The sequence below is a fragment of the Acytostelium subglobosum genome, assembly GCF_000787575.1.
Source record: "Acytostelium subglobosum LB1 DNA, scaffold: scaffold2, whole genome shotgun sequence".
In the NCBI taxonomy this organism is placed as follows: Eukaryota; Evosea; class Eumycetozoa; order Acytosteliales; family Acytosteliaceae; genus Acytostelium; species Acytostelium subglobosum.
In genome coordinates, this window is record NW_012236530.1 from 904,328 (window position 1) to 930,822 (window position 26,495).

Genomic DNA, 26,495 nt, shown 5'->3' on the forward strand with positions numbered 1-26,495 from the left:
TTATTGTTTGTTTGTTTTGTTTATCTCTGGAATGGAGTGGCATGCTGATCGATTGGTATGTTCTCGGTGATACCTCGTGATGATGGGTAGTTGAGAAGTTGGACCGTTTGCTTGGCGGGATATGTCTCAAAGCCAAGATCAGTGACCCATTCCTTCATCTTAAAGTAGAACTCATTCTTGATGGGTCTCCATCTCTTTGCATCTTGCCATGATGATATAATTGATGCTCCAAATCGTCTAGAGGTTGGATAAATAATTGTCAGTCGATATCCTACGCAACATTGTCAGCTCTCCAACTGTTCATATACCTACACTGTGATATGTGTTGTTCCCTGAATGGATACAAAGGTCAGGGATAGATCATTCCTCCACTTCTCTGGCTGTGCCTTGATCCATTTGTCAATCTTGGCCTCTAAGATGTAGAGTTTCTCGACTGGTGTAGTGAAGTTGATCAACAGATCAATTCCAATCCAACAATCCTCTGAACGCTGATGGTTCTCAATCTTCCTGGCAGTCAACATGTTTGAGTTTGGAACATAAACTGCCTTTCCATCAGTACTCTTAAAAGATGTGAACAGGATTCCTATTCTCTCGACAAACAGGACCTCCTCATTGATTGCAATCTTATCTCCAACTTCAAATGGTCGAACTGATGATGAGGACATTGTAAGTAATTATAAATGATTGAGTAATAATTTGAAGTTGGAAAACATACCAAAGAATATAAGGATTAGAGATTCAAAGATATTCCTTAGTGTTTGTCCAAATGCGAATGATAATGCTAGTATTGTCGTGCTGATCGGTACCAACAATGAACTAATATTGACTCCATAGAGTGATAGTACAAATAGGAACATAAGTATCCAAAATATGAAGTTAATGATATCATTGATGACTTGTCCAACACTACATTCAGAGTAGAGAGGGAGTGTATCTTGGTTAGTCATGTGTATCAAGTATGGTCCTGTCAATCCACCATGCTCCAACATACTCATCATGATCTCTTAGTCTATTCTCCAATGTCTTTCTTGATCTTACAACTCTGAGTACCCATGCGACTATATCATCTCGGGTAATCCTATCCTCTAGTAACTATTTGAGTGTTAATCAATCAAAAAATCAATGATTCTTGATTTCAAAGTACTTACTGATCCAAATGTATTGTAAGTCTTCTCCAGATGCTTCTCTTTGACATAGGCTCTCAGATCATCTTTGACAAGATAGTCCTTGCCCCTCGCAGCATTCTTTAAGATCTGTTTAGCAAGCTTCTTGGCGTCCTTGGGTGAGAAGTCGCTGGCTCGTGAATGGAGCTTGCCACTAAGGTTGTTCCTGTTCTTCAAGATCTCCATCCATTGTGACACGCCCAACTTTTTCTTCTTCTTGAGACTGGCAGACACTGATTGACTCAGTAATGATCCCTTGCGTGTTGACAGCTGCTCCAGCAACTCTTCATTCAACAATGATGTCTTGAGCAGACTGTAGAATGCCTTCCTGTTGGTCTTGGCCGCCAGAATCTTGACGAATGCAATGCGACCACAATAGAACAATGCCACGAATATGAATGCCTTCAACGTCGTGAAGTACTTTTCAAAGTCGTCGTAGGTCCATGCAGGTGGCACCAACATTGGCTTGGTCACAAACAATAGTACAGTGCCCCAGATTATAACGCTGAGTGGGAATACCAGTGCATGTATATAGTAGTAGATATGTTGTTGTAGATACAATGTGGTCTGGAACAATGAGAATATGCCACCAACGATCCATGATGCCACCAGATAAGTCATAATAAACACGTCCAAGTACAATGCCCACCACAACAATGGTCGATTAAGTATGCCAATGGTATCTTTCCAAAAGATATAACATACGACGCCTAATATTAGATGGATGGAATGGTTAGATTGATTGATTGATTGATGGTGATTGATTGATTGATGAATACTCACTGATACCTGTGATGATCAATAGGACTGCAAGTATCATGATGACTCTTGCATTATAACTACAAATGAGGTTCTTGAACTTCTTTCTCTTCTTCTTTTCTTTGTTGGTGTCATCTTCATCATCGTCGTCGCTGGGAGGTGGGTCGCCCATGTTGTCCACAGATGACTCCTGATCGTTCAGGATGACAACTTGTACAGGTAATTCCTGTGCTTTTGCCAAAGGTGATTGATATCTTTGTTTGATATTATTATTATTGTTATTATTATCTATATTGTTGTTGTTGTTGTTGATGTTGCTTATTATATCTGGTTCACCCATAAAGTTTACACTCTGAGCAGCAGGCTTCAACAAGTGACTCCTACTATTATCATTGGTCAACTTTGAACTGACGAGGTCCGATGCCGACTTTGTCAGATTATTATCCCTATTGATAATCTTTGATATTGACTCTTGTTCAACTGCCTTATCATCTCTTGACTGACTTGGTGATAAAGTTTGTTGTTGTTGGCCACCTGATGACGCTGAACTACCTGTACCAACTTGTTTATATTCATTCATTTGAAGTCGATGTTTAGATTGCATGTTTCTTTCTATCTTAATCGATAACAACAACAAAAACAATCATTCATTAACATACTTTGTAGTTCTAGAGTATTGTCATCATCATCATGATCGACAGTCTTCTTCTTTCCAAATACCATCGCTGGCTACCATCCACACTTGACTCTGTTTCAAGCAAGCTATCTATTATCTCTAATGTTATAAATAAAGTCTAATCTGATAATAATGTAATGTGATTGGATGGATGAATGGGTAATGTTCAGACAAACAGATAAGTAAGTATTGTCGAAGTAAGGAGTATGAATATATATAAATATGTTCCTTTTATGTGTGTTATGTGTGTGTTCAAGTAGTATTAGGTAAGATCGTGGGTTGTTGACATGTCTCATGAGACTTGACATGTGTGGGGTGTATCCTCAACAACATGAATTCATTTAAATGGTTGTCGACTGACGAATGTGGAGGACCCGACCATTCAGATAATAATAGTGTTTGACATTCCAAAAGACACACAACTTTGTGTAAGGGTGTCAAAGTGAGGAGTAGATGGTGTGGTTTATTGTCATTGCCATTGAGGTGCATTGCATTGTTTATCACTCCATCTCTTTCAAATTGAAGTTGAGCTTATGCATCCATCATACTCTTTCTCTTCATTGACATATGCATGTTGTTGTTGTTGTCAATCATATTCATGTTGTTGTTCATGTTGTTGTTGTTGAAGTGCAGTGGCATGAATGATGTTTGTTGTTGTTGATGCATTTGTTGTTGTTGTTGAAGTTGTTGTAGATGTTGTAGATGTTGTAGATGATGTTGTTGTTGCTTTGGTGATGTTGGTGTTGACTTTGAATTGTTGTTGTTGTTGATAAGATGGTTACCGGCAGACGTGGAGATGGACGATGATGAGGTTGTTAGCATTGGTAGCTGACTCAGCTTGAGTGGAAGACCGGTGGAGGAGGATGAAAGTGAGGGTGTGGTGTTGGGAGTAGGCGTGGCCGATGAGGACGGTGTCGAGCTGGTGCGCCACATGATCTCTCCGTTGGGTCTCTGCAGCGCTGGGTGCGATGGCTGCGAGGGAACGGTGGGAGGGGACGACGTGGGCGACGAAGGCGACGAGTCAGTCTGGTAGGTGGCCAGCGGTGACATGTACTGGGTCTTGATGCCGTTCATGCTGTGGCCCATCATGGTGTTGGCGCCGCCATACTTGAATGGCTGAGGTGGAAGAGGCAGCAACTCGGTGGCGACACCAGACGTGTTGTCATCATCCCTGCAAAGGATCGATGACAAAGAGTGGTGGCTACTGTTGACACTGCTGGCACCACTGCTGCTGGCACTGTTGCTGTTGCTGCTGCTGCTGCTCATCGTGGCAAGAGCCGAGAGGAAGGTGAGGGAGTCCAACTCATTGTTCGTTGGCGATGTGGGAGTCGACTTGACAGACTCGAGTGCCTTGAGTGGGGGCACCTTGGTCGAGACGGGCGACACTGGAGTGCTGGAAGTCAGTTGCAGGCGGGAGGATGAGGTGGATGTTGTGTTGTTGTGGTTGGGGTACGGTTGCTGCATGGATGATGCGGGTGGAGAGTTGGGGATGGATGCGGAGGACCTCCTCTTCTTGGAGGAGTTGTTCATGATGTCTCCATTCATTGGACTGGGCGACGCCGAATGGTTTGGAGATTGACGGTTGGCAATTGCCGGGCCTTGGCCAGAAAGTAGCGAGACCGCTGCGGTGGACTGTTGTTGTTGTTGGTAGAGGTTGTTGCTGCTGTTGTGCTGGGGCAGATGACGAGGGGAGAGCATGTGGATGAGATGGTGGTGCTGCTGCTGGCCAAAGGGTGCGCCGACAAGAGGGGGCACAGACATGCCGACGGGGTGGTGGACAACCTGGTGAGCGAGTGGATGGGAGCCATACTCGTGGTGGGACGCCGCGGTCTGGGACAGCGCAGGCGACGACTTGGACGAACAGGGCTGCTTGGGCGAGCTCTGGTTGGAGCCATCGTCTTCGGGGTCACTCTCGCTGGCTTCGCCACCGGGCACGCCGTTCACATCGGCATCGTCCTCGGCTGCGCCATTGGCGTCGGCCATGTCATCGTCGGCGATGTTTTCATTGTCGGTGCCCTGAGCAAACACCTCCGAGTTGGACGAGGCCAGGTAGGAGTGTGGCTGCTTGAGGGGCTGCTCGCCCAATGGCACAAGCTCGGCGCGCAACGACTTCTTGGGTATCTTGGTGATGGCCTTGACGGGGATCACCGACTTGGACACCAGCACTACCTGGTCGTAGTTCTTCTCGCACAGCTGGAAGATCAGCGGGAAGAGTGGGGCGCGCTGCGACTTGCCCGTGACCTCGACCTTGAGGTCAAAGGTGAGCTCGCCGCTCTCGTTCTGGTCGAGCTCCTTCCAGCCGCATTGCGAGCGGATCGAGAGACACACCGAGAACTTTGCGCACTTGGCCGTTATCTTGAGGATCAATGCGTTGTCGGGTATTCCGTTACCATGTTCCACAATGGACAAGTATACCTTGCGTCCATTATGCTTGACGATTCTATTCTCAAGTGTAACCTTGAGGTAGTATCCTTTGAGTATTGTTGTCATTATTGAGTTTGATTGATTGAGTTTGATTGATTGATTGATTGATTGATTGATTGAGTTCACTTATGTTGAAGTATATAAGTGTTGGCAGTTGAAGGGAGTGTAGTGTGAGATGTAGTTATGCAAGGCTAATGGTTATTGAGGGTAATGTAGCAATGTTGTGATTGATTGATGTAAGGGATGAATGAATGGTTGGTTGTTGGTGAGGTGATGGATGGGGCTACAGAAGTCCGACTGGTCGATCTTCTGTTGAATCAATATCGGGAAACCAAAGAGGTGTCACGCCACGGAGTATGCCGGCTTGGGGTTGGCTTTCACGTGAAGAATGAGAGCACTTCTTATTCTTGCCAACTACTACTTGTTAGGGTTAGGGTAGTGTAGTGTAGGGTAGTTCGGCTGGCTTGTCTTGTGGTGAGTGGGAGGGAGGGCAAGGTCTAAGGTCAAGGGTCTAGGGTTGGGTTGGGACTGGATTGGGACGGGTATTCTTCCAGACACTATATTATTATTTGGAAATGTAGATTGTAAGTATATAATGTAAGATATATATCTTGTCGGGCAATCCATCCATCCATCCATCCAAACAAACAATAAAACAAGAACATACCAAAATGATTGGTTTCCAAAAAGGTGAGATGAGATGATCTAGATAAAGCTTAAGAGACTAAGCTTTGCTAACTAGAATTTGAAAGAGTTGGCGATTTCCTGCCTCCGTTTGTGTGTTGTTGGAACAAATGGTTGTTGGTCGATGAGAGTGAGAGGAGAGTTGATGGATGGAAATCAACTCTTCCTTGGAATTATGAGTGATGATGGTAAGTTGGTTAATGTGAAAGCTTTCACTATTTGGTGTTGATGGAAGAAGTAGGAGAGCGCCAACAGAGTCGATCACTGAATGGCACTACAAAACTACTGTTGGTTATTATTATTGTGTTGATCGTGTGATTGTGTGATCGTGTGATTTATGTGGTATGGATGTGATGGTAGTGGTAGTAGGGTAAGGGTATGATGGGAATGATGGGTGATCTTGTGTGTGATGGATTGATTGATTGTGTGTGTGTGAAAGAGGGAGGGGTGATCTCGGAAGCCTATTAAGATGTGATGTGCCTCACTCGTGATGGGATGGATGGGGTGTGGGTGGTAAAGGTCGCGTATTATGTCTACCTCTTCGTCACTCTCAGAGTAGTAATGTAATGTAATGCAGCAGTGGTGGTAGGTGTAGGTCTCTCTTTGTTTCCTTTCCAACGGTCTCCAATGGTAATATTCTTATAATTGTGTGATTGGATTGGGCAGCAGCAATGTCGGGTGATGCAAATGGCGATTTGGTGATGATTATGTTATTATTTATGTGTTTGTTGTTATGTTATATGTTATGTTGTGTTGTGTCTTTGGTGTTGTGTTGGTTATGTTATGTTATTATCTCTCTCTCTCTTGAATGATTGATCGATTGATTGATTGATTGTCCTGGTTGGGTTATCTTTTTGGTATAAGTTGAGTTGGAGTGTGTGATTGTGATTTTTTTGTGTTTCCTGCTGGACCTCCAACAACTGACTGACTGGACTGATTGACTGACTGACGACTGAGCTAACTACTACTACTAATACTAGTACTACTACTACTACTTGCTGCTAATACCAGTGATTGATGATATTGGTGAATGAAGTGGAAGGTAGGTGATGTTGACTTGCCTCTCACTAACTGGTCGGTATTGCTCTCATTCACTGTGTGTGGATGGATTGATTGTTTTGTTGTTGATGTAGTGAGCGTGATCTTGGCTTGTTGTGAAGAAGGTTGTGCAGAAGAGAGAAATTTAAATCAAAACCACAAAGAACCGATGAATGTCACTGGATGGTGGCACTCTGAGGCATTTTTGAGAAGCCAAACATTAAAAAATTAATCGTCTGATATGATTTCTTCCTGAGTGTGTGAGGTGTGGGTGTGAAGTAGTGTTGGGGCTAAAACCGTGATTATGCCCTTGCCCATATTCGGGGGGCTACTTATTTGAACCAATTCCTTTGTTTGATCATTATCAATATTAATTAAATTTTGATTTTTTTTTAAAAGTCGTAATATTGTGTGTGGGATGGCTTCACATGATCACGCTCTTGAAAAGTCGAACTTTGAGAGGTCCACACAAGAGACATTCTAAATTATTCTTTCACCAAGTCACTGCCGAAATGGAATATGTTGGGGAATGGGGCGGGCCTGGATGATGGATGGTTGAGGGGTGTCATCCCCATCATGACCAAAGGGTCAGTCGAGGTATGTGATGATGAACTTGAAGTCATTCAGTCTCGGGTGTGCCTTCGACACTGAATAATAATACCAATCAAAATCAAATAAACGACTCGTTTGATTGGTGATTTGAGTAGAGAGTTGTAAACAGTTGGTTGGTTTTATGTGAGTGGGTATGGTAGGGTAGGACAGGGTCATGGTAGGGCAGGCAGGCTTGGACAGTAGAGTTGTACGGCTGATGTAAGGGTATGTTTCGTTTTGATTGATTGATTGATGGAGTTAAATTGAATGATTGAATGATTGATTGTTGGATCGTGACCAAACTACTGGTTATATCTCAAACACAGACATAGCTACACTACTCTACTTCTCGTCGACATCTTCCTCGCCACTGATGGATGACATGTGCTTCCACTCTCCATTCATGTTACATTTCCACAGCGCTACGTTACCATCGTCGCCAGACGACGCCAGTATGGTGCCGGTGATGTTCCATTCAACGCGCCACACCTCGGATCGGTGGAATGGGTTGCATAGCACCTCCTTGAGATCCAGCCGCAACTTATCATTGTTGGTCAGCTTCCATATGCGCACGTTGTGATCCTTTGAGGCGGTGGCGATCAGATGGTAGGTGCGACCCATGTTGGGTGCCCAGCATATGTCGTGGATTGAGCGGTTGGTGTCCGAGGGGTCGGACAGTGCGCTGCTCGAGCTGCTAGAGGTGGACACTAGCGAGCTGGGTGCGAGAGGGCCGCCAGCGCCGCCAATCGAGAAGCTGTTGGCCAGTGAGGTGGAGGTGCCGCCGGTCGTCGCTTGAGCGGGCGCCATTGTGCTGTACATTGTGTCCATCAGCACCCACTTCCTGTTGGCTTCGTTGTATTCCCATATCTTGATGAACTGATCGTTGCTGCCCAGCGCAATCATCTGCTTGTCGAACGAGTTTGGGTTCCATGAGATACAGTTGGAGGCGCCCTTTTGTGATTCAAACTCCTCGAGCAGCGGCCATTGAGACAGGTTCATAATGTCGAGCGCTTCGTAGATTCGAATGTAGCCGTCTGAGGAGCAGGTGGCCAGACGCAGACCGAATGCCTTGGGCGCAAACTTGATGTCGGTGACCGAGTCACGCGAGTCGACCAGCGTGGCCTTGAGCTGCCAGCGCTTGGTCTGATGCTCGTCCTCGCCCTCCTCCCAAATGCACACTGTTCTGTCGAATGAGCACGAGGCGATCACCTGGCCGTACTCGGGATGTGCCCAGGCCACCTTCCAAACGCTGCCTGAATGTGACTTCCACTCTGCTGACATTGTCCACTTTCCAGTGTCTGGACTCAAGTCCCATATCTTTATCTTTTGATCTGATGAGCATGTTGCCAATCTCTTTCCATAAAAGTCATAGCTGACATCATGTATCAAGTCATCATGTTGTGTTGAGAATCTGTGAAACACTTTCTACTCATTCATTGAGTGTCATATTAGTATGTTGTTGATCGATTGATTGATTGATCAAGTTGATTGAGCTGATTGATTGAGTTGATTGAATGAATTGCAATGCATTTTACCATACCATCATGGTTTGTAATGTAATGTGTTTGGTCAATGTTGTTGATGATAACAATGTAGACCACTATATTGTTTGTTTGTTTGTGTTGTTATACAGTTAGTGTAACTCAATGAATGAATGGTCACAGATCATCAAGCTCAATGAACTAACTTCACATCATTGAATTAAAGAGTAACGTTTTCCATTTTTCATTAATTTTCGTCTTGACACACACAACACGAAAGACATTCATGACCCCAACAACATCCTATCTCTTCTTACTCTCTCACTCATTCAATGTTCACAACAACATCATTCTGACTGACTCAACTCTACTCATCAGCCAGAGAATGTTCAATCAGATTAGACAGTGCAGTACTACTCTACTGTCATCAAGCAGACAATGCACTGCATTGACCACCAGATCAATCTGGTCCTCTAGCAACAGCAGCAACAACAAGATCTCAACAGGAGCATCACCAATGCGTTACTCATTCAACTTGGATGGATCTTTGAAACAGAAGCAATCAAACAACAACAAGAATGTCAACATGTTGCGTACCACTTCACCATCTACATCATCACCATTATACTTTAATACCAATGATATATTCTCACTATTCCCTTTAACTAATAGATGTATGTTTGGCTTCTATAAGTCATGCCTATAACGATGCTCTTGTGCATATAACCTAACATCAAACACCAATATAGATACACCAACGACAACGACAACAACAACCATCAACAACATCACCAACAACAATAACAACATTAATAATAACATTATAGTTCGACAGAATGATACAGAGTTCATTGATATAGAACCATCGGAAAGTGCGATGATACAGGAGCCATCGACATCATCAAATGGTGACAGTAACTTGGATATGTCTAGCATTATCAAGAAGAGGAGACTAATGATGACCAAGCACAAGCAAAGAAAGCTGAGGAGAAAGATGAGATCGCTCAAGAAGAGACTCGGCAAGATTTAATAATACTCGACCCAATCGAACCAACGACCATCAATGCCTTCACTCTCTACATGTAGCGCGATCAACCAACCAATCACATCACATCCCTCAATCACAATCACTAATCAACCTTGAATAAATGCAACAACATATCAACAACTACAACGAATGCGAGACATGATGTAGGATGAGGATGAAGTTGAATGTCCACGTTCATTCAATGAAGTGGAGCAAGCAAGCATACTTTATTGATAACAATAACGATTGGAAACTATACATGGACGTGCTTGGACGATTGATTGATTGAATGGATGAATGGATGAATGAACAGATGGTTGGATGGATCAGTCAGACATCTTCTCGGGTGGCGACACCATGGTGTCCTCCAACTGCTGATGGAATGAGAGGATGGCACTGACCAATGTTTGGTACTTGCTATAGAGGAGACTGCGGACCTCTTCACTGTTGTGCACCTCCTCCTCAAGGAGCAACTGAACCTCGTCTATCTTGCGCTCAATCTCCTCGCCCTGAGCATTGTTCTCCTGCTCCTCCTGACGCAAGCCCTTGTTCTCATTCTCCACCTCTTGCATCGTGATGTTCAGGTCCTCCTTGTTCTTGTTGAATCTCTGTCTATTGCTGGCCATCGTGTCATTTGAATGATCAATGTTCTTGTCCAGTCTCTGGTGTAGCGCGGGTGGTTAGTTAGTTGGTGAATGAATGAATGGCGAGCGAGGGATAGTTACCGCTATAACACCTTCAAGATCCTTCAGAGCCTTTTGTTGATTGGCAATCTTCTTCTGCAGCTCCTTGCACTCTTGGCGAACCTTCTTGTACTTGTGGTGCTCTACCTTGGACTTCTCACCCAATGCCTCTGTCTTTTGCATGTCACCAGCAATCTTCTCCACCTTGTTCAACTTGAACTGTATCTTCTTTATCTCCTCATCCACCTTTATCACTTGATCCCTCTCATTCTTCAAGCTACTCTCCATGTCTTCAATCATCTATTTGTTGGATATGAGTAAGTCATCGATTAGTAAATGTGTGTTTCCGTGTTTCCGTGTGTTTCCGTGTGTTTCCAGTTGCGTCTGGCGCGACAAATGGTTTACTTACGCGTTTGACTCTATCTGGTGACTTTACAACCATGGCCTCCATTCTTGAAATATCTTGATTGATAGTCGATATGGAGAATATATGATCCTCCTACATGGTCGCGCGTCCGAGTGAGGATACGTTGTGTTAGCGAGTTGACAAGATGCGCGCGCTCATATATACTTACAATCTTGTGATTCAACTCATCGTCTATAGTCTTGAGTTCAGTGTTGCCTCGGGCCATCTCTGCTTGCTCCTTGTTCACTGTGTGCAGTTTGAAGTTGAGCTGATCGAGGTCCTGTTGCAGATCAAACGTTTGACGATCGATATCCTCACGTTTGTCACGCAAGATCTCCAATTGATTGTGCAGATCCTCCGACTCCTCCCTCGTGCGACTGGCCTCAATCGCCAAGTCTTCATGTCGTCTGGCCAACTCCATATGTCTGTTGACACGCATCTCTCTAAAGATGGCAAAGTTGATCACAGCGCTGAGTGCCTTCCTCGTCCTCGGGTACTCTGGTCTATATATGTCCCTCGTTCCAAAGTCAGCGGCACCAATGTTTCTCATGAATCTGATGCTGTATATGTATGTATATGTGTCAGTCCATTGATCGAGGACCATGTCTAGGATCCATGTCGAGGGCGAGGGTATACATACAGTGAACGAACAAAGTTCACTTCGCTAACAGACTCATCGTGCATATCTGGGTTGGTCAAGAGGTTCATGCCCTGGAACTTGATCTGTGCACTCTCCTCTCTGTTGTAATCCGTTGACTCTGTTAAGAACCTCTCATAGATACGTCTCATTGTATCTGGCTGTGGCTTGATAATGTCCTCCTCTGTCAAGTTGAATCCAATCTCATTCAAGTGAGTGTACAACTCCAGCGGAGTACGTATTCCAAAACTATATTGTGACATCTTTCTATTTGTTTATGTAATATATATTTGGTTGATTGATTGATTGATTGATAGGTCCATCAAGTCCATTTGATTGATCAAAAAACCGTTAATTGACCACACGAAAATGGGCGCGAATTTCAAATTTTGAATAATTGCCAAATTGAATGATCAGGGACCAATGACTATTCATCAATCTTGTTGTCCTAACACTAATCTATTTATTTGATGATCAACAATATTGATGGAGCCAGGAACACAGATCATAGAAATCGCCACTGGCGTTCTTGGTATCATTGAGCGAGGAAACGATGTCAGTGGATAACTTTGGCACAAGTAAGACCTGGAAGAAACCAAACCAGATCGCAGTCGTCGTACCAGACGAGGTCTATACTCCTCCAGCTGCAAAAGGTATGTAATGTATCCTACTCCACACAACGCATCACCTGACTGACCTATCGATCACACGACCATTTCTAGCCAAGCCACCAATAAAGAAGAAGATAAGAGAGGTAGAACGAATCTATGATTTCAAGACAAGGTTATTCTTTCGCATATTTGGCAACAGACTGCTCTCCAATGCAATATGGGCTCAGCTTGGAGATCTGCACAAACATCATACTCCACATCCAAGTGAAACGCGATCATGCCAGCCGCTCAAAGGGAAAGACTGGAGGAGTGTTCCACTGTCGAGGCTCATCAAGGTTCACTATGCTCTCTCAGACTTTCTCAAGCGATGGATCAGAGAGTCATCTGACCAGGACATGATGATGGAACTGTTTGAAGTCGCAGTGTCATATGGATGCTTGCCAGTCGTTGAGTGGCTGCACAAATATGGAGTTGCCTTTGACCGAGAAAGAATTATGTACTCTGCAGCCATCTCTGGAAGCCTCCCCGTTGTCAAGTATCTGCACCAGTTGGGGGTTGATATAAATACGAACGCTTTGCATCGGGCGGCTGTCAATGGCCACCTGGAGGTCTTTAAGTACCTCGCTCCCACTCTCACCGAGTGCTGCAATATCCCAGGGGCTATGGACTTGGCGGCTCAGAATGGTCATTTGGCTATGGTCCAGTATTTTCACTCAACAAGGACGGAAGGATGCACGAGCAAAGCGATGGACAAAGCGGCCGAGAATGGCCACCTTGCCGTCGTCGAGTTCCTCCACTTCAACCGAACAGAAGGCTGCACAACCAATGCGATGGACAAGGCTACAGGTGAGGGTCACTTTGACATTGTTCAATTCCTCCATTCCCATCGAACAGAAGGCGGAGAGCCACACACTATGGATCGCATACATTCGGAAGATACCGGCATCGCCTTGAGACGAGTTCGCTTCTTCCACGACAATCGCACAGAGGGATGCACGGCATTACTGATGGACCGAGCCGCAATTATGGGAAACCTCCCCTTGGTCCAATTCCTCCACTACAACCGGACAGAGGGCTGCACACGTAACGCAGTAGACAACTCCATCTTGTATTGTCACTTTGACGTCACTTACTTCCTACTGACGCACCGAACAGAAGGCTGCACCTATAGGGCAATGGACCGAGCCGCTTTTAAAGGGTCTTTGAAGATGGTCCAGTATCTGCATCGCAATCGAACAGAGGGATGTACTACCAAGGCAATGGATGATGCATGTGAAAAAGGACACTTGGACATTGTCCAGTTCCTCCATTTCAATAGAACAGAGGGATGTACTACCAAGGCAATGGATCGGGCGGCTAATAATGGACATCTATCCATCGTCAAGTTCCTTCACGACAACAGAACAGAGGGATGCACAACAAGAGCGCTGGACATGGCATCAAAACAAAGACATCAATCAATAGTGGAGTTCCTCGAGAGTAACCGATCAGAGGGGTACTCTCAAAGGTACAGTTGTTGGTAATGAATGAATGAATAAATGAATGAATGAATGAATGATGACTTTGTTGTTATTTATTAATAACTGGCAATGTGACTCTTGATCTCACTCTTTGACCTTGACTTGGCGGTGTTCCTGGCGGTGACTGTGGGCTTGTTCGACCTGGTGAGCTGTTTCTTTACACGTTGTGTAATCTTGCGTTGGCTCTCTTGTCTTCTCATCTCGTCCAATGTCTGTTGATCGATGGTGGGCAGCTGATCACCTTCCTCCACTGGTGTCTGATCACCCTCCAACTCCTTCATCTCTTGCAAGAACTCCTTTCGCAGTACGATTGGGGCTGGCTCCTCATCATTCACATTAGAGAACTTGAAGTTTCTATTGTTGTTGGCCTTCAATCCCCTCATCTCCTTTGTCAATTGTTTGACCTCCATGGTAGTGGTGGCGGTGGAGGTGGTTGGAGCAACGTGAGCTGGCTCATCCTTGGCCTCCTCCTCATCATCTTCGTCCTCACTTTCGTCGTCCTCATCATCCTCATCATCCTCATCATCTTGTTCCTCCTCTTCCTGTTTGTCGCTCTCCTCTTTGGCAACTTTGCGCTCTGTGACTTGGTCTTTCGTCTGCTCATTGTCCTCATCTCCATCATCATCCTGGCTATCTCCACTCTCCTCCTCCTCATCCTCTTGCTCCTTGGTCAACTGTTTGAATATGTTAGTGGAAATGTCCATGTGATGATTGACTGGTCATGCCCAAAACATACATCATCCATATCCTTTTGCAAGTCCTTGGTGAATCCTGATGCGGCAATAGTGACGTCCAAACTGTACAGACTGTCCTTGTAGTCAGAGAACTTTGGATACTGCTCGCCAATAAAGTTGAATCGCTTCTCAAAGAATGTACGGATACAGTTGACATCGCGATCAAAGTAGTACTCGGCGTTGAGATGTGATGTCGATACCATCTGTGGGAAATCGATCAATGTGATCCTCTCGTCATCGTCAATCATAATATTGAACTCGTTAAAGTCACCATGAATCAGTCCATAGTTGGCCAACTTTACGATCAAGTTCATAAGGTCGCTGTACACCTTTCTTGGATGTCTCAGCTCAACAATCTGTGTCCTGGATGAGTATGAGTATGATGTCAGTCTCTGTCTCGTTCAGTCATGGCCTGACCCTTGAACTTACAATGGATATCCCTTGACTCGGGACATGACGATACAATGACGATTGCTATCGAATGGTGTTGGCACTGGGAAGCCATTCTCATGGAGTGCCTTCATGTAGGCAAATTCTTTGAGTGCCGAAAGACGTGAGAGGTAGAGCCACGAGGCTGACTTGCGATGTCTAAGATAGTCACGATTGTTCTTGATCGTCTTGAATGACACACGACCCAATCTATGCAGCTTAAGGATCATCTCTTCATTCTTCTCATTGGCAACTGTGTAGATATCTGTTTGTTGTGTTGTCGGGTTGATCATGACCAAGTCGAGTGAGTGGCGCGAACATGGATGGGCGTGTGGGTGGGATGATACCTACCAGACTCCTTTCCAACTCCAATCTGATTGCCAACGAATGCTATTATATTACGAGATACCAATGCCTTGAGACCAAGATAGTCATATCCAAGGTATGTGAGCTTGTATCCATCATCTAAGTTGAATGAATGAATGAGTGAGTGAATCAATGAGCAAGTGAGTGATCATGAGTGACATACACTTCCTAGCATCATGGAATAATAGTTTGAACTTGTGTATATTGTTGATTGCCTTCTTTCCACCTCCATACTTTAGATTTGCAATGCTACAAATCAAACTGACTGGTACGATCTCATGATTCTTCATGCCCATCTCAACGGCAACCAATGTACGCCAGTCATCCTTTGTCAGATATCTAATAGCCTTGCAATCTAACTTCATATCTTATCTCTGTATCTCTGTATATATAACTTGTAATGTAATGAAGTGTTTCGTTTTGTTGTTTTGTGAATGAATCAAAACACACGAATCGTTCGTTTTCTTTAATTTTTATTATTTAATTAAAAGTTTGAAGATTGAATGGTTGATGGAAAGTACATTATTATTAAATACAACAAGTGATTATTTGATTGATTGAGTGTGATTGATTGATTGAGCGAATGAGTGTTGTTGGAATCATTCCAGTGGGTGATCATTTGATTGAATGAGTGACGTGTGAATGATGTTAGAACTTGTTAATGTTGTCCAAACGATGGGCTGCAAAGTCAGGTGAGAGATAGTGCTTGATATCACAGTCTTTGGAAAAGAGTGGATCGCGAAGTTGCCAATGATTCATCTCGGAATGAATGCCAATGTGTCGTCCTTCATGTGTGGACAGCGATGCTTTGAGTAGTTCAATGAAGCTCTCACCTTCATTCTGTCTAATACCATTGAATACTACACTAATGAACTTTAACGATCTATTATGTTCAAGTGATCGACCGATCGTCAACAATCCCTCTCCACCAATACTACAATAGTCCAACCATAGATTCTTGAGTGATGATCGATCAGATGCCAGCACATGGCCGATGTCCACACAGCCACTCGCGCCAATATAGCTGTGCGATAAAATCAGCGATGTAAGATGATGACACACCGTTGGCGACTTTGCAAGCATTGGCGAGATCAACTGTTGTTCATTGGCGAACCTGCATGCAGAGAGGTTAAGCACCTTGATCGACTTGGGCAATGAAGGTATGAGTTGCTCATCGATTACATTTAGAGATACATTGATGTAGGTCAGTGTGTTGCGACTATGATCATCTTTGCTTGGGAACGTGATGGAGAGTGGCGTCACAGATTCGTCGTGCATCGACCCGCCACAGCTCTCCAACTCAACTATTATAAGTCGTTTGCAATGTAGTAGTACGAGATCGATGAAACGATGTAGTGTTGCAGCACTTGGTATGTAGCCTACGTCAATATGTTGCAATGTTTGTTTGAAGCCAGTGTAGCGAGGTGATTCGAGCAGTGTGATCAGTCCATCGATGAGTGAAGGCGAGCAATTGCGCAAGTACATCATTCTTATATTGTTAAAGATTGACTCTAGTGACATAAAGTCCTGGATGGTGAGTGAGTTGGTGTCACGTGGATAGACATGCCAAGGCAATCTCTGTGTGACCATATCCTTGAACCTCTTTGACACCAATCTCAGAGGTAATATACATCTTGATGGTTGTTCATCCACTTCCTGCAACAACTCTAGTATCTTAAGTATTAAATATGTTGGTAGTTCTTTTGTTGTTGCCATTATTATTACTATTATTTGTAAAATATTAGTTGTTTTGTGTCACATACAAAGAGTCAAAACTGGGTGATGATCGAAGTGGGTTAATCTTTATGAGGCTTTTCCGAAGTTCGGACGAGGCCTTGACCATCATAAGGATTGGGCTCCACCGGGAATCGAACCCAGACCACTACCACCCAAAGGTAGTATTGTACCATTCAACTATGGAGCCTTGGATGTCTGGCTAATAAATTAATCAGTCAAAGAGTCCGTTTTACGTTGGGGCAAATCCCATCAAAGTAGCCAGACTTCAAAGGCTCGATAGTTCAACCTTTAAAATATAGAGGGAAAATGATTGGTGGAACTTGAAACCTCGAAAATAGTTAATTGTCTTTGAAACTATGAGTTTGAATTTGTCGGTATTTGTTTTAATTCATTAAGTTTGGAAACTATAACAATTACAACAATACAATGATGCAACTATCACTGTTTGGAAACTCTATGTTGAGACGTGGTTGGAACAATCTACCTCATTTGGTTCATCAAGTGGCTGTAGTACAACAACTTCAACAACGACAACAACGACAAGGACAAAATTGCCAGACACTTCTTTCTCAATGTACATCACAGACTACACCACGTAGTCTTCAGACTCTCTCTTTTCAACGTTGTCTCTTGACAACACAAAGAAATCACTATACATCATTGGTCTCTACCACTGGCAACTCATCATCAGTTGTATCCACACCCACAGCGACTGCTTCTGCAACTGATGACAACTTCAATCTTCAACATCATCTTGCGCCACTCAAACTGCCAGTCTATCGACTTGAGGTTCGCAAAGCATTCAACACACTGACAGGTCGTCAGCGACTCTATGCTCACTACTACTCACAAGGTAAGATCGTGTGACCTGCCACTGTATGAGTGTCGTCATATGATCATACTGACCTTCGTCCTGATGATGATCAGCTGCATGGTGGGGAAGTCTAATATGTCTTGGTCAAACATCAGTTGAGAGTCTGAATATATTTAGACTGCTCCTTCATCTATTCACATATTATACGCCAGAGTCACTACGTAAAGCAACTGTTGAAGATGGTATTGTTACCAATCAGGAGTATGAAGACCTACTCCAATACTCTGCACAGTTCTTTGGAAACATAGGCAACTACCTCAGCTTTGGTGATTCAAAGTTCATCGTATGTTCATCCATCATGCATATGGCTTGGACATATGACGATCACTCACTCATTCAATCAATCAATCAATCAATCAAACTATGTACATAGCCACGCATTCCAAAGGATAGACTACACTCAATCATAAAGTTCACAAAGCGCGAAGATTTGTTGGAGATGTGGAATAGTTGTGGCGACTTGATGTACTCACTGGAACCTCGACAGAGAGAGTTGGGACTGGAGGAACAAGGTTTGTCGACATACTACTCACCCGACATCAAACGATCAGAGATTGACATTGTCCAAGAGTACTTGGACTCCAAGTCAATATCTGGTTACAACACAAGACTATTCAAGAAGAAGTTGTTGGTTAACAACAAGTCATCGTCAAAAACAACAGTCTACCAAGTGTTGGTGGCATCTGCAGACAAGCCATCTCCTACAGCGCCAGTGCACTTTAAAGGATTGGACATACAATTGGTGTATGGCGACTGGAATCATGTGATGAAAAAGGTTATCGATAACCTTCAAGAGGCCAGGTCACATGTGGCCAATGACATTCAACTAGAGATGACCGACAAGTACATTGAATCATTCAAAACTGGAAGCATCGATGCACACAAGGACTCTCAGCGATGGTGGGTCAAGGACATCTCGCCCGTGATCGAGACCAACATTGGATTCATCGAGTCATATCGCGATCCATATGGAGTACGTGGCGAGTTTGAAGGCTTTGTCTCGATCGTCAACAAGGAGTTGTCCAAAAAGTTGAGCGCAATGATTGATCGCGCTGAACAGTTCATCAGTCTCTTGCCATGGCCTCGCGCATTTGAAAAGGAGGAGTTCAAGCGACCAGACTTTACATCGCTCGAGGTGCTCACATTCGCAAGCTCAGGCGTGCCTGGCGGCATCAACATTCCCAACTACGACGACATCCGACAGAATGAAGGTTTCAAGAATGTGAGCCTGGGCAATGTGATCCCAGCTCGCAAGGATGAGCGAGTGACATTCATCAGTGACAGCGATCAATCACTTTACAACAAAGCATACATCGATGCATTTGAGATACAGGTAGCCATCCACGAGCTGTTTGGTCATGGCACGGGCAAGCTGCTGACGCGCAACGAGAATGGACAACTCAACTTTGATCCAAGCGTCACTTTGAACCCCCTGGTCGCCAACAGACCCGTGGACCCGCGCACAGATGTCTACCTGGCAGGCGAGACCTATGACTCCAAGTTCAAATCACTGGGCAGCGCAATGGAGGAGTGTCGTGCCGAGTGCGTTGGCATATACCTATGCGTCAATCGCGACCTACTGTCATTGTTTGGACACGTCGATCATCAAAAGGCATTGGACGTCATATATATCAACTGGTTGAGTATGGCCAGAGCTGGAGTGTGTGCATTGGAGTTCTACTCGCCATCGTCCAAGTCATTCAAACAGGCACACATGCATGCCAGGTTTGCCATTCTACAAGTGTTACTTCGCGCTGGCAATGGATTGATCACATTGGACACATCATCAAACAATGACATCATACTAAAGTTGGATAGAAACAAGATTGAATCAGTTGGAGTACCTGCCATTGGAGCATTCCTCACCAAGCTAATGGTATTGAAATCAACTGGCAATGTATCCGAAGCAACCAAGTTGTTTGAAGGTATAATGTTTGAATGATCATGCCGTGCCAGTGAGTGAGTGGACATCACTAACAATCGATCAATCAATATCCATATCCATATACAGAGTATACTAATGTATCTGATGAATATTTGGCACTGAGAGACATTGTGATGGAGAAGAAGGTACCTCGCAAGGTGTTTGTTCAAGCTCACACGTTTGTCAATGTGTTTGGAAGTGTCGACATGCTAGAGTTTGAAGACAACTGCTCAGGAATGATCGAGTCAATGACTACAAGGTTCAGCAGTTTCTATGCTAATACCTTCCCATGGTCCTCTACTGGTCAGCTATTGGATGCAATCCAGGAAGATCAAAGAAGCACTACTCCAATCAATTAATCAAAGACGAACACGAACTACACAACTTGAGATCAAAAACTGGATATTTTGAAATTCTTTTTATTTTTAATTTCTTTTTGATTATGTTCAAGTTGTTTTGTTGGGGGGTGGGATTGGTTCTGATCAGAGTTAAGCGAGGTAGGCGAAGGGGGGTATGTGAAGGAGGCGGGAACATCAAGACACCCACTATGAATAGTGTGATGGTTTGTGTGTGAAGGAGGCAGAGAAGACAGAGACTCGGTCCCACACTCTCCAGAGAATAGACGACCATGTCCCACTTGAAGCTTGATGCTGTGTCATTTGTATTGTTTGAACCCCAATCGACTCTGACGGATACATAGACAGATATAATATATATATATAACATCAATCTATCAGAGTTCATCCATCCATTCCATTTCAACCTTCAATATATACATATATTATATATAACATAACTTTATATATCTTTACCCTTCTTTTGTTTCATTAACGTTAAAATATTAACGCGAACAAAAGTAATCAATTAAACAAACAATATGTCTACCACGACAAAGAATAGAAAACAACAGTCGTTGGATGGCGTCGACTTTGGCGCTGAACAATCCAACAACCAACTCACTGAGAAGCAACGCCAGGAGTTGGCCGACTTGAAGAAGGTCGCCCCCGCCAATGAGTTTGGTGGTGCCATCGGTACTCCATTGCTCACATTCGGTTTGCCAATCGTCGTCTACTGGTTGTGGGCCTCGCTCGAGTTCAACCAAGGATTCCCCCTGCGTCCCGAGTCCCTCTCGCTCGAAGGCTTCCAAAAGTTCTTTGGCCTCCTCTACACCCTGGTCATGGAGCACGCCTACCCCACCAAGGAGGCCGCCATCATCTACTTCTCCTGGTTCTTCTTCCAAGTTGCCCTCCAGCATTTTGTCCCAGGCAAGCACGTCCTCGGCTCGCCACTCCCCGGCGGTGCCCGTCTCCCATACGTCCTCAACGGTTGGGCCTCATGGTGGATCACCATGATCGCCGTGCCCGTCGCCGTCTACTTTGGTCTCTTCAAGGCCACCATCCTCTACGACAACTACGGCCCAATGCTCACCGTTGTCAACCTCTGGTCGTTCGTCTTCACTGCCCTGCTCAAGATCCACGCCGTCGTCAAGAACGAGGAGGAGCGCATGTCTGGCTACTTCTTCTACGACTTCTGGATGGGCTTTGCTCGCAACCCCCGTATCGGCTCGTTCGACCTCAAGCTCTTCTGTGAGGCCCGTCCCGGTTTGATCCTCTGGGTGCTGATGAACTTCTCGATTGCCGCCAAGCAGTTTGAGCAGTTTGGCTACATCCCCTTCTCCACCGTCATCGTGTCTGCCTTCCACTTCTGGTACATTGCCGACTACTACTACCACGAGGAGGCCATCCTCACCACCATGGACATCATCACCGAGAAGTTTGGCTACATGCTCGTCTATGGAGACCTCGCCTGGGTGCCCTTCACCTACTGCTTCCAGACCTACTACATCCTCAAGCACACCGACGCCAGCGGAAACCCCCAGACCCTCACCCCACTGTACACCATCGCCGTGCTCGCCCTGTTCGCCTTTGGCTACTACCTGTTCCGTTGGGTCAACAGCCAGAAGCATGCCTTCCGTCGCAACCCAGACGAGCTCATCTGGGGCAAGAAGCCACAGTTCATCCTCACCAAGCGTGGCACCAAGTTGCTCACCAGCGGTTTCTGGGGCATCTGCCGTCATCTCAACTACACCGGAGACATCATCATCTCGTGGGCCTGGTGTCTGCCATGCCAGTTCGACTCGATCGTGCCATACTTCTACGGAATCTACTTCACCACCCTCGATCTCCACCGCTGCCACCGTGACCACCGTGCATGCGTTGAGAAGTACGGTGATGACTGGAAGGAGTACTGCCGTCGTGTCCCATACATCTTCATTCCAAAGATCTTCTAAAGAGACAACCAATGGTCTTCCCTTCACTCACTTACTCAAACAACAACAACCTCTATCAACCAACAACAACATTCAGCGTCACAACCAATAAACCAAACCAATCTCATCACACTGATCCTTAATACATATACTTGCATGTATAACATTGTAAGTATAAATGTTGACAAAGAGATAATGGCGACTCTCGTGAGGGTGTTCATGCATTCACAAAAATCCTCCAAGAGAGAGCGTGTGGGTCACTAGAACCCACTTCCTAACAAAAGGGGAAGTTGGAATCAATCTCACACCCATCAGCCACCTCCAACCCTCAAATGGTGTGCCCTTTCTCAACTCTACTACTACTTTGTTGTTGTTGTCTCTCTATCTCTCGTGTTGTTATACAGATAAATAGAAAGAGATAACTTTAATAAGAAAGAAGAAGAATAAGAAGAAGATACTTTTATAAACCAATCATATATTTAAATGATAATACTCTCATCACCACTGCCGTACCAACCAATCAATCAATCAATCAACAATTATCCAATCTTGGATTGGATAGAAACAGAGATATATAGATAGATAGTGAGCTAAAGATATATAGCAAGGCTCAATCATCAACTACAGATAGTTGTTTGTCAGTTGTCTAGAGTGCACTTGGCAATCAATTTAGAATATATTGTATTTATTATATTAGTTCCAAAGGATAACAATAATAATGGGGAAGCTATACCTTACACATCTTGGAGGACTGAACGTTTATTGCTGTACAAAGTGTCGAGCACATCTAGCCAACAAAGAGGAGATTATATCAAAGGTAACACATTCGTCATCCTTTGATATTGTTAAAGACTTCCGGGAGCAACCTCCCATTAACTCATTACTTAACCATCCTCCTCATTACCTTCTCAATCCATATCCAACATCAACAACAATGACAACAATACTAAATAGCAATTCCAAGGTCGAAGCGGAAAAGCCTATCTATTTGCGTCTGTGTATGTAATCCTCTTCTTTTTCCAAACTACCTGCCATTTCCTAACATTATATTTGGATTCCACTATGATTGGTACAGAGTCAATGTATGTCTAGGAGACCCAGAGGATAGGGTATTCAACTCTGGAGAATACAATGTTCGAGACGTTATATGTTTAGCATGTCTATCGATAATAGGATGGAGATATGTAAGTGATTGAATGGATTGGAAATGGATATTTATTCTTGACATTGTTTGGAACAAATACAGACAGACTGACACATTAATTGAATAACCAACGAACAACAGGAGAAGAGTTATGAAGAAACACAAGCATATAAAGAGGGCAAATATATTGTAGAGAAAGCAAAGATACTCAAATGTAAATAGTAATAATAATAGTAATAAAGCTTTGGCTCGACAACAGGTTTATGTATATATAGGAACAGGTTGGTGGCGGTCGTGTGTCCTGCCATTCTTGGGCAAAAGGACTACACGTTGATTGATTATGTTTATGTTTATTTGGGGGATTGTTGGGATGTGATCGATCACCTCTCAATGCTTCCACGAACGCTCGCCCATATGATCATCGTCTTCGTCTTCGTCATCATCATCATGGTGATCTATCGAGTCATTGCCATCCGCTGAAGTGTCCTTCTTCTCCATGTTGGGCTTGACCTCATTCTCCACCCAAGTGATGTTCAATGTCTGCCCTTTATAGCTCTTGGCGACCAAGAATACCTATTATTCCATGTATTAGTCGTGTGTTAGTGGATAATTCTTTGTCTCTGATGTGATTGATTGATTGGTTGCTTACTCTTTCCGCAAACTCTCGTTTGGAAAACTTGATTTCAACTCCTTTGTCACTGACGGATACAGAGACAATGTTGGGGAAGAGTGCGCGAAGGACTGTCTCCTTCTTAAAGTTCTCGGGTGGATCGGCGATAAGGATGGTGGTTGATCGATGATCAAGCACAAGTGATATGTTCTTGTGTTTGGCCAATGGCGCAGCGGGCTTCTTTGGTATAGGGGCAACATACTTCTTGGCAATTGATGGACGAGGAGCTTGCAGCAAGGGTTGTGGCTGCAGTGATGTTTGTGGTTGTCCAATTGCGATGGTCGTTGGTGAGGATAAAGAGTCGCCAGTGGCACTATTGAGGCCCTCTGGTAGCTCAATTCCAAGACTCTTGGCCTCTGACTCCAACCTTTTCAGCTTCTCCATCAGTTGAGCATCGTTGTTATCACTGTTGTTGTTGTTGTTGTTGTTGTCGATATTATCATTGTTGTTGTTGTTGCCATTGTTTGAAGGTGGTGTTGTCGTATCTGTCTTCATCTCCACATCATCATTATCATTGCCTTCACCTTGTGCCACATTCATACTCTGCTGTTGCTGAGACTCTTGAAGTAGTTGTTGCTGTTGTTGTTGTTGCTGCAACAGTTGTTGCTGTTGAATGGCCTGTTGTTTCTGTATGATTTGTTGTTGATGTTGTGTCGACTTGGCAATGCTCTCCTCTATACTCTTTGCCAGATTCTTGATTGTCTCCTTGATTTGCTCGCGCTCCTTCTCGTCCGTGGCCACCTCCAGTTTCTCAAGCAGCTCCTTATGCAGCTTCATCTGGTTGGCCCTCAGTTCGTCGTTGCGGTCCTTCAACTGCCGTGACAGCTGCAGACTCTTGCTCTCCTTTAGTCGTCTCATCAGCTCCTCCTCCTTCTTTTGCAGCTGCTTGGCATCCTCCTCGCGCTTCGCATGCAGCTTCTCCTGTCGCTCCTGGTTCTCCTCAAACTTGGTCTTCTTGCCCGTGTATGATTGCTGCCAGAACAGCTTGATGAATCGGTTGTTCATGATGGCCTCTGGCGACTTCATTGCCTTTTGCGCGTCGGCGTTTGTGGCAAACTCGATTGACGCCTGTCCAACGTTGATCTTCTCGATCTTGACAATGTCTCCAAACTTTGAAAAGTGCTCCTTGATCGCTTCCTCTGTGTTTAGTGGCGCAGGTATGTTTGTGATAACCAGCACAGTCGATGTGGCGTCGGGACATGTTGATGAGGTGCCTGCCCACTTGGGCTGGCGTGGTTCACGTGGCTCACGAGGCTCTCGTGGCTCGCGAGGCTGGTGATGACCACCGCCCCTTGGTCTCCTGTCTCCGCCCATGTGTGATCGGCCCTGATAGTTGAACTGACCGGCTAAAATATCGCTGTTGCCATCGATCGGCATATTCATGTCAAAGCCACCTCCATTCGGGTCATTGAATTGTTGTTGTTGCTGATGTTGTTGCTGTTGTTGCTGTTGTTGCGCTGCCATCATCATCATCATTGGATTCATTCCAAATGGTACAGGCTCCCCACCAGGTTGCATCATGTATGGAGGTTGATGAGGTGGGTATCCGCCACCACCATAAGGTGGTGGACCACGTTTGCCGCCGCCACCGCCGCCATAAGCCATTGGATTGGTTGATGGGTCAAACTGCTCGTCACCTGAGACTCCATTCGAGTACCTTGACGGACTGCCATTGCCAGCGTATCGCGAGCCACCACCTCTGCCACCGCCTGATGATGAGTTATTCGTGTACTTCTTCCTCCTGTCATTATCGTAGTACTCGCCCTCTGTACTCTTGCGCTTCATACTCGAGTGATGCTGTTGTTGATGTTGATCATCATCAGGATACCGATCATCATCGCGATCATCCCTATGTGATGAAGACCTTCTATGTTCGCTTGATCTACTATCTCTTGAATATTCTCTATTGTCACGTGTATATCTATCTCTATCTCTATCTCTATCTCGTCCATATTCTCTATCTCTATCTCTACCATAGTCTCTATCTCTATCTCTGTCTCTCTCACGTGACCTGCGCGGTGAGGGGGACCTTGAACTGCGTTTACTGCTCCTGTCGCTGTCTCTGTCGCGCTCGCGGTCACGATCACGGTCGCCAGAGCCGGGCGAGATGGACCGTGAGCGAGAGTCTGATGGTGTGTGTGATGAGTTGGTGATGGGAGGGGACGTCGTGCCACTGCGCTCAAAGTATCCATCATTGTGCAAGTAGTCCAACAACTTCTTGATGAACGACTGTGTGTTTGACTCCAAGAACTCTTTCAGATCGTTCAACATCAGCTGCTCCAACTCTGTTGCCGACCGTTTACCAGAGGACAACAGAGCAACAATGTACTCTGCCAATGATTTGGGATCTACATCACATATAGGTGCTAAAGTATCATCCAAGAACTTATTGAACTCTTTATCATTACTTAGATATGATGTTGTCATTGTCTAATATATATATTTATATAATGTCTCTCTTCTTCTTCTTTGTTATATATAATGTATACAAATAATAATAATGAACATGAACAACACAAATAACAGATCATAATACTTCATCAAACTCACATGACACATTCATTCTTCTCAAGTTTCGCTTCCCACCTCGCGAACTTACCCTCAATGGACAAACCCCCATGTGATTGGACATACCCCCTCAGACATAC

At 44.6% G+C, this 26,495-nt stretch overlaps 12 protein-coding genes across 12 annotated transcripts; 5 read left to right on the forward strand and 7 right to left on the reverse strand.

The window, feature by feature from the left end:
* Positions 1-20: 20 nt before the first annotated feature.
* SAMD00019534_011370 (hypothetical protein) lies at positions 21-2,645 on the reverse strand (the record flags this gene model as incomplete). The annotated part of the gene is made up of 8 exons (XM_012903104.1): positions 21-237; positions 313-649; positions 716-816; positions 992-1,092; positions 1,149-1,873; positions 1,947-2,210; positions 2,307-2,483; positions 2,582-2,645. The coding sequence occupies 8 exons, from the start codon at positions 2,643-2,645 to the stop codon at positions 21-23; spliced, it is 1,986 nt and encodes a 661-aa protein (XP_012758558.1).
* A 484-nt stretch (positions 2,646-3,129) lies between these two features.
* SAMD00019534_011380 (hypothetical protein) lies at positions 3,130-5,088 on the reverse strand (the record flags this gene model as incomplete). The annotated part of the gene is made up of 1 exon (XM_012903105.1): positions 3,130-5,088. One exon carries the CDS (start codon positions 5,086-5,088, stop codon positions 3,130-3,132), a length of 1,959 nt encoding a protein of 652 aa, XP_012758559.1.
* Positions 5,089-7,680: 2,592 nt separating this feature from the next.
* Positions 7,681-8,881, reverse strand: SAMD00019534_011390 (hypothetical protein; the record flags this gene model as incomplete). Its single annotated transcript, XM_012903106.1, has 2 exons — positions 7,681-8,760; positions 8,876-8,881. Coding segments are annotated over 2 exons (1,086 nt in total), but the record flags the coding sequence as incomplete, so codon positions are not given.
* Positions 8,882-9,201: 320 nt separating this feature from the next.
* Positions 9,202-9,846, forward strand: SAMD00019534_011400 (hypothetical protein; the record flags this gene model as incomplete). Its single annotated transcript, XM_012903107.1, has 2 exons — positions 9,202-9,490; positions 9,566-9,846. The coding sequence occupies 2 exons, from the start codon at positions 9,202-9,204 to the stop codon at positions 9,844-9,846; spliced, it is 570 nt and encodes a 189-aa protein (XP_012758561.1).
* Positions 9,847-10,169: 323 nt separating this feature from the next.
* Positions 10,170-11,832, reverse strand: SAMD00019534_011410 (hypothetical protein; the record flags this gene model as incomplete). The annotated part of the gene is made up of 5 exons (XM_012903108.1): positions 10,170-10,505; positions 10,569-10,826; positions 10,936-11,025; positions 11,102-11,492; positions 11,573-11,832. 5 exons carry the CDS (start codon positions 11,830-11,832, stop codon positions 10,170-10,172), a joined length of 1,335 nt encoding a protein of 444 aa, XP_012758562.1.
* Positions 11,833-12,122: 290 nt separating this feature from the next.
* Positions 12,123-13,703, forward strand: SAMD00019534_011420 (hypothetical protein; the record flags this gene model as incomplete). The annotated part of the gene is made up of 2 exons (XM_012903109.1): positions 12,123-12,222; positions 12,292-13,703. The coding sequence occupies 2 exons, from the start codon at positions 12,123-12,125 to the stop codon at positions 13,701-13,703; spliced, it is 1,512 nt and encodes a 503-aa protein (XP_012758563.1).
* A 53-nt stretch (positions 13,704-13,756) lies between these two features.
* On the reverse strand, positions 13,757-15,594 carry SAMD00019534_011430 (hypothetical protein; the record flags this gene model as incomplete). The annotated part of the gene is made up of 5 exons (XM_012903110.1): positions 13,757-14,374; positions 14,437-14,797; positions 14,864-15,128; positions 15,215-15,328; positions 15,393-15,594. 5 exons carry the CDS (start codon positions 15,592-15,594, stop codon positions 13,757-13,759), a joined length of 1,560 nt encoding a protein of 519 aa, XP_012758564.1.
* Positions 15,595-15,880: 286 nt separating this feature from the next.
* Positions 15,881-16,945, reverse strand: SAMD00019534_011440 (hypothetical protein; the record flags this gene model as incomplete). Its single annotated transcript, XM_012903111.1, has 1 exon — positions 15,881-16,945. A coding segment is annotated over one exon (1,065 nt), but the record flags the coding sequence as incomplete, so codon positions are not given.
* Positions 16,946-17,395: 450 nt separating this feature from the next.
* On the forward strand, positions 17,396-20,123 carry SAMD00019534_011450 (hypothetical protein; the record flags this gene model as incomplete). The annotated part of the gene is made up of 4 exons (XM_012903112.1): positions 17,396-17,819; positions 17,894-18,123; positions 18,214-19,765; positions 19,852-20,123. The coding sequence occupies 4 exons, from the start codon at positions 17,396-17,398 to the stop codon at positions 20,121-20,123; spliced, it is 2,478 nt and encodes an 825-aa protein (XP_012758566.1).
* Positions 20,124-20,641: 518 nt separating this feature from the next.
* Positions 20,642-22,054, forward strand: SAMD00019534_011460 (hypothetical protein; the record flags this gene model as incomplete). Its single annotated transcript, XM_012903113.1, has 1 exon — positions 20,642-22,054. One exon carries the CDS (start codon positions 20,642-20,644, stop codon positions 22,052-22,054), a length of 1,413 nt encoding a protein of 470 aa, XP_012758567.1.
* Positions 22,055-22,751: 697 nt separating this feature from the next.
* On the forward strand, positions 22,752-23,396 carry SAMD00019534_011470 (hypothetical protein; the record flags this gene model as incomplete). Its single annotated transcript, XM_012903114.1, has 4 exons — positions 22,752-22,850; positions 22,988-23,031; positions 23,109-23,217; positions 23,319-23,396. Coding segments are annotated over 4 exons (330 nt in total), but the record flags the coding sequence as incomplete, so codon positions are not given.
* A 168-nt stretch (positions 23,397-23,564) lies between these two features.
* On the reverse strand, positions 23,565-26,274 carry SAMD00019534_011480 (hypothetical protein; the record flags this gene model as incomplete). Its single annotated transcript, XM_012903115.1, has 2 exons — positions 23,565-23,750; positions 23,827-26,274. 2 exons carry the CDS (start codon positions 26,272-26,274, stop codon positions 23,565-23,567), a joined length of 2,634 nt encoding a protein of 877 aa, XP_012758569.1.
* Between the last annotated feature and the right edge of the window lie 221 nt (positions 26,275-26,495).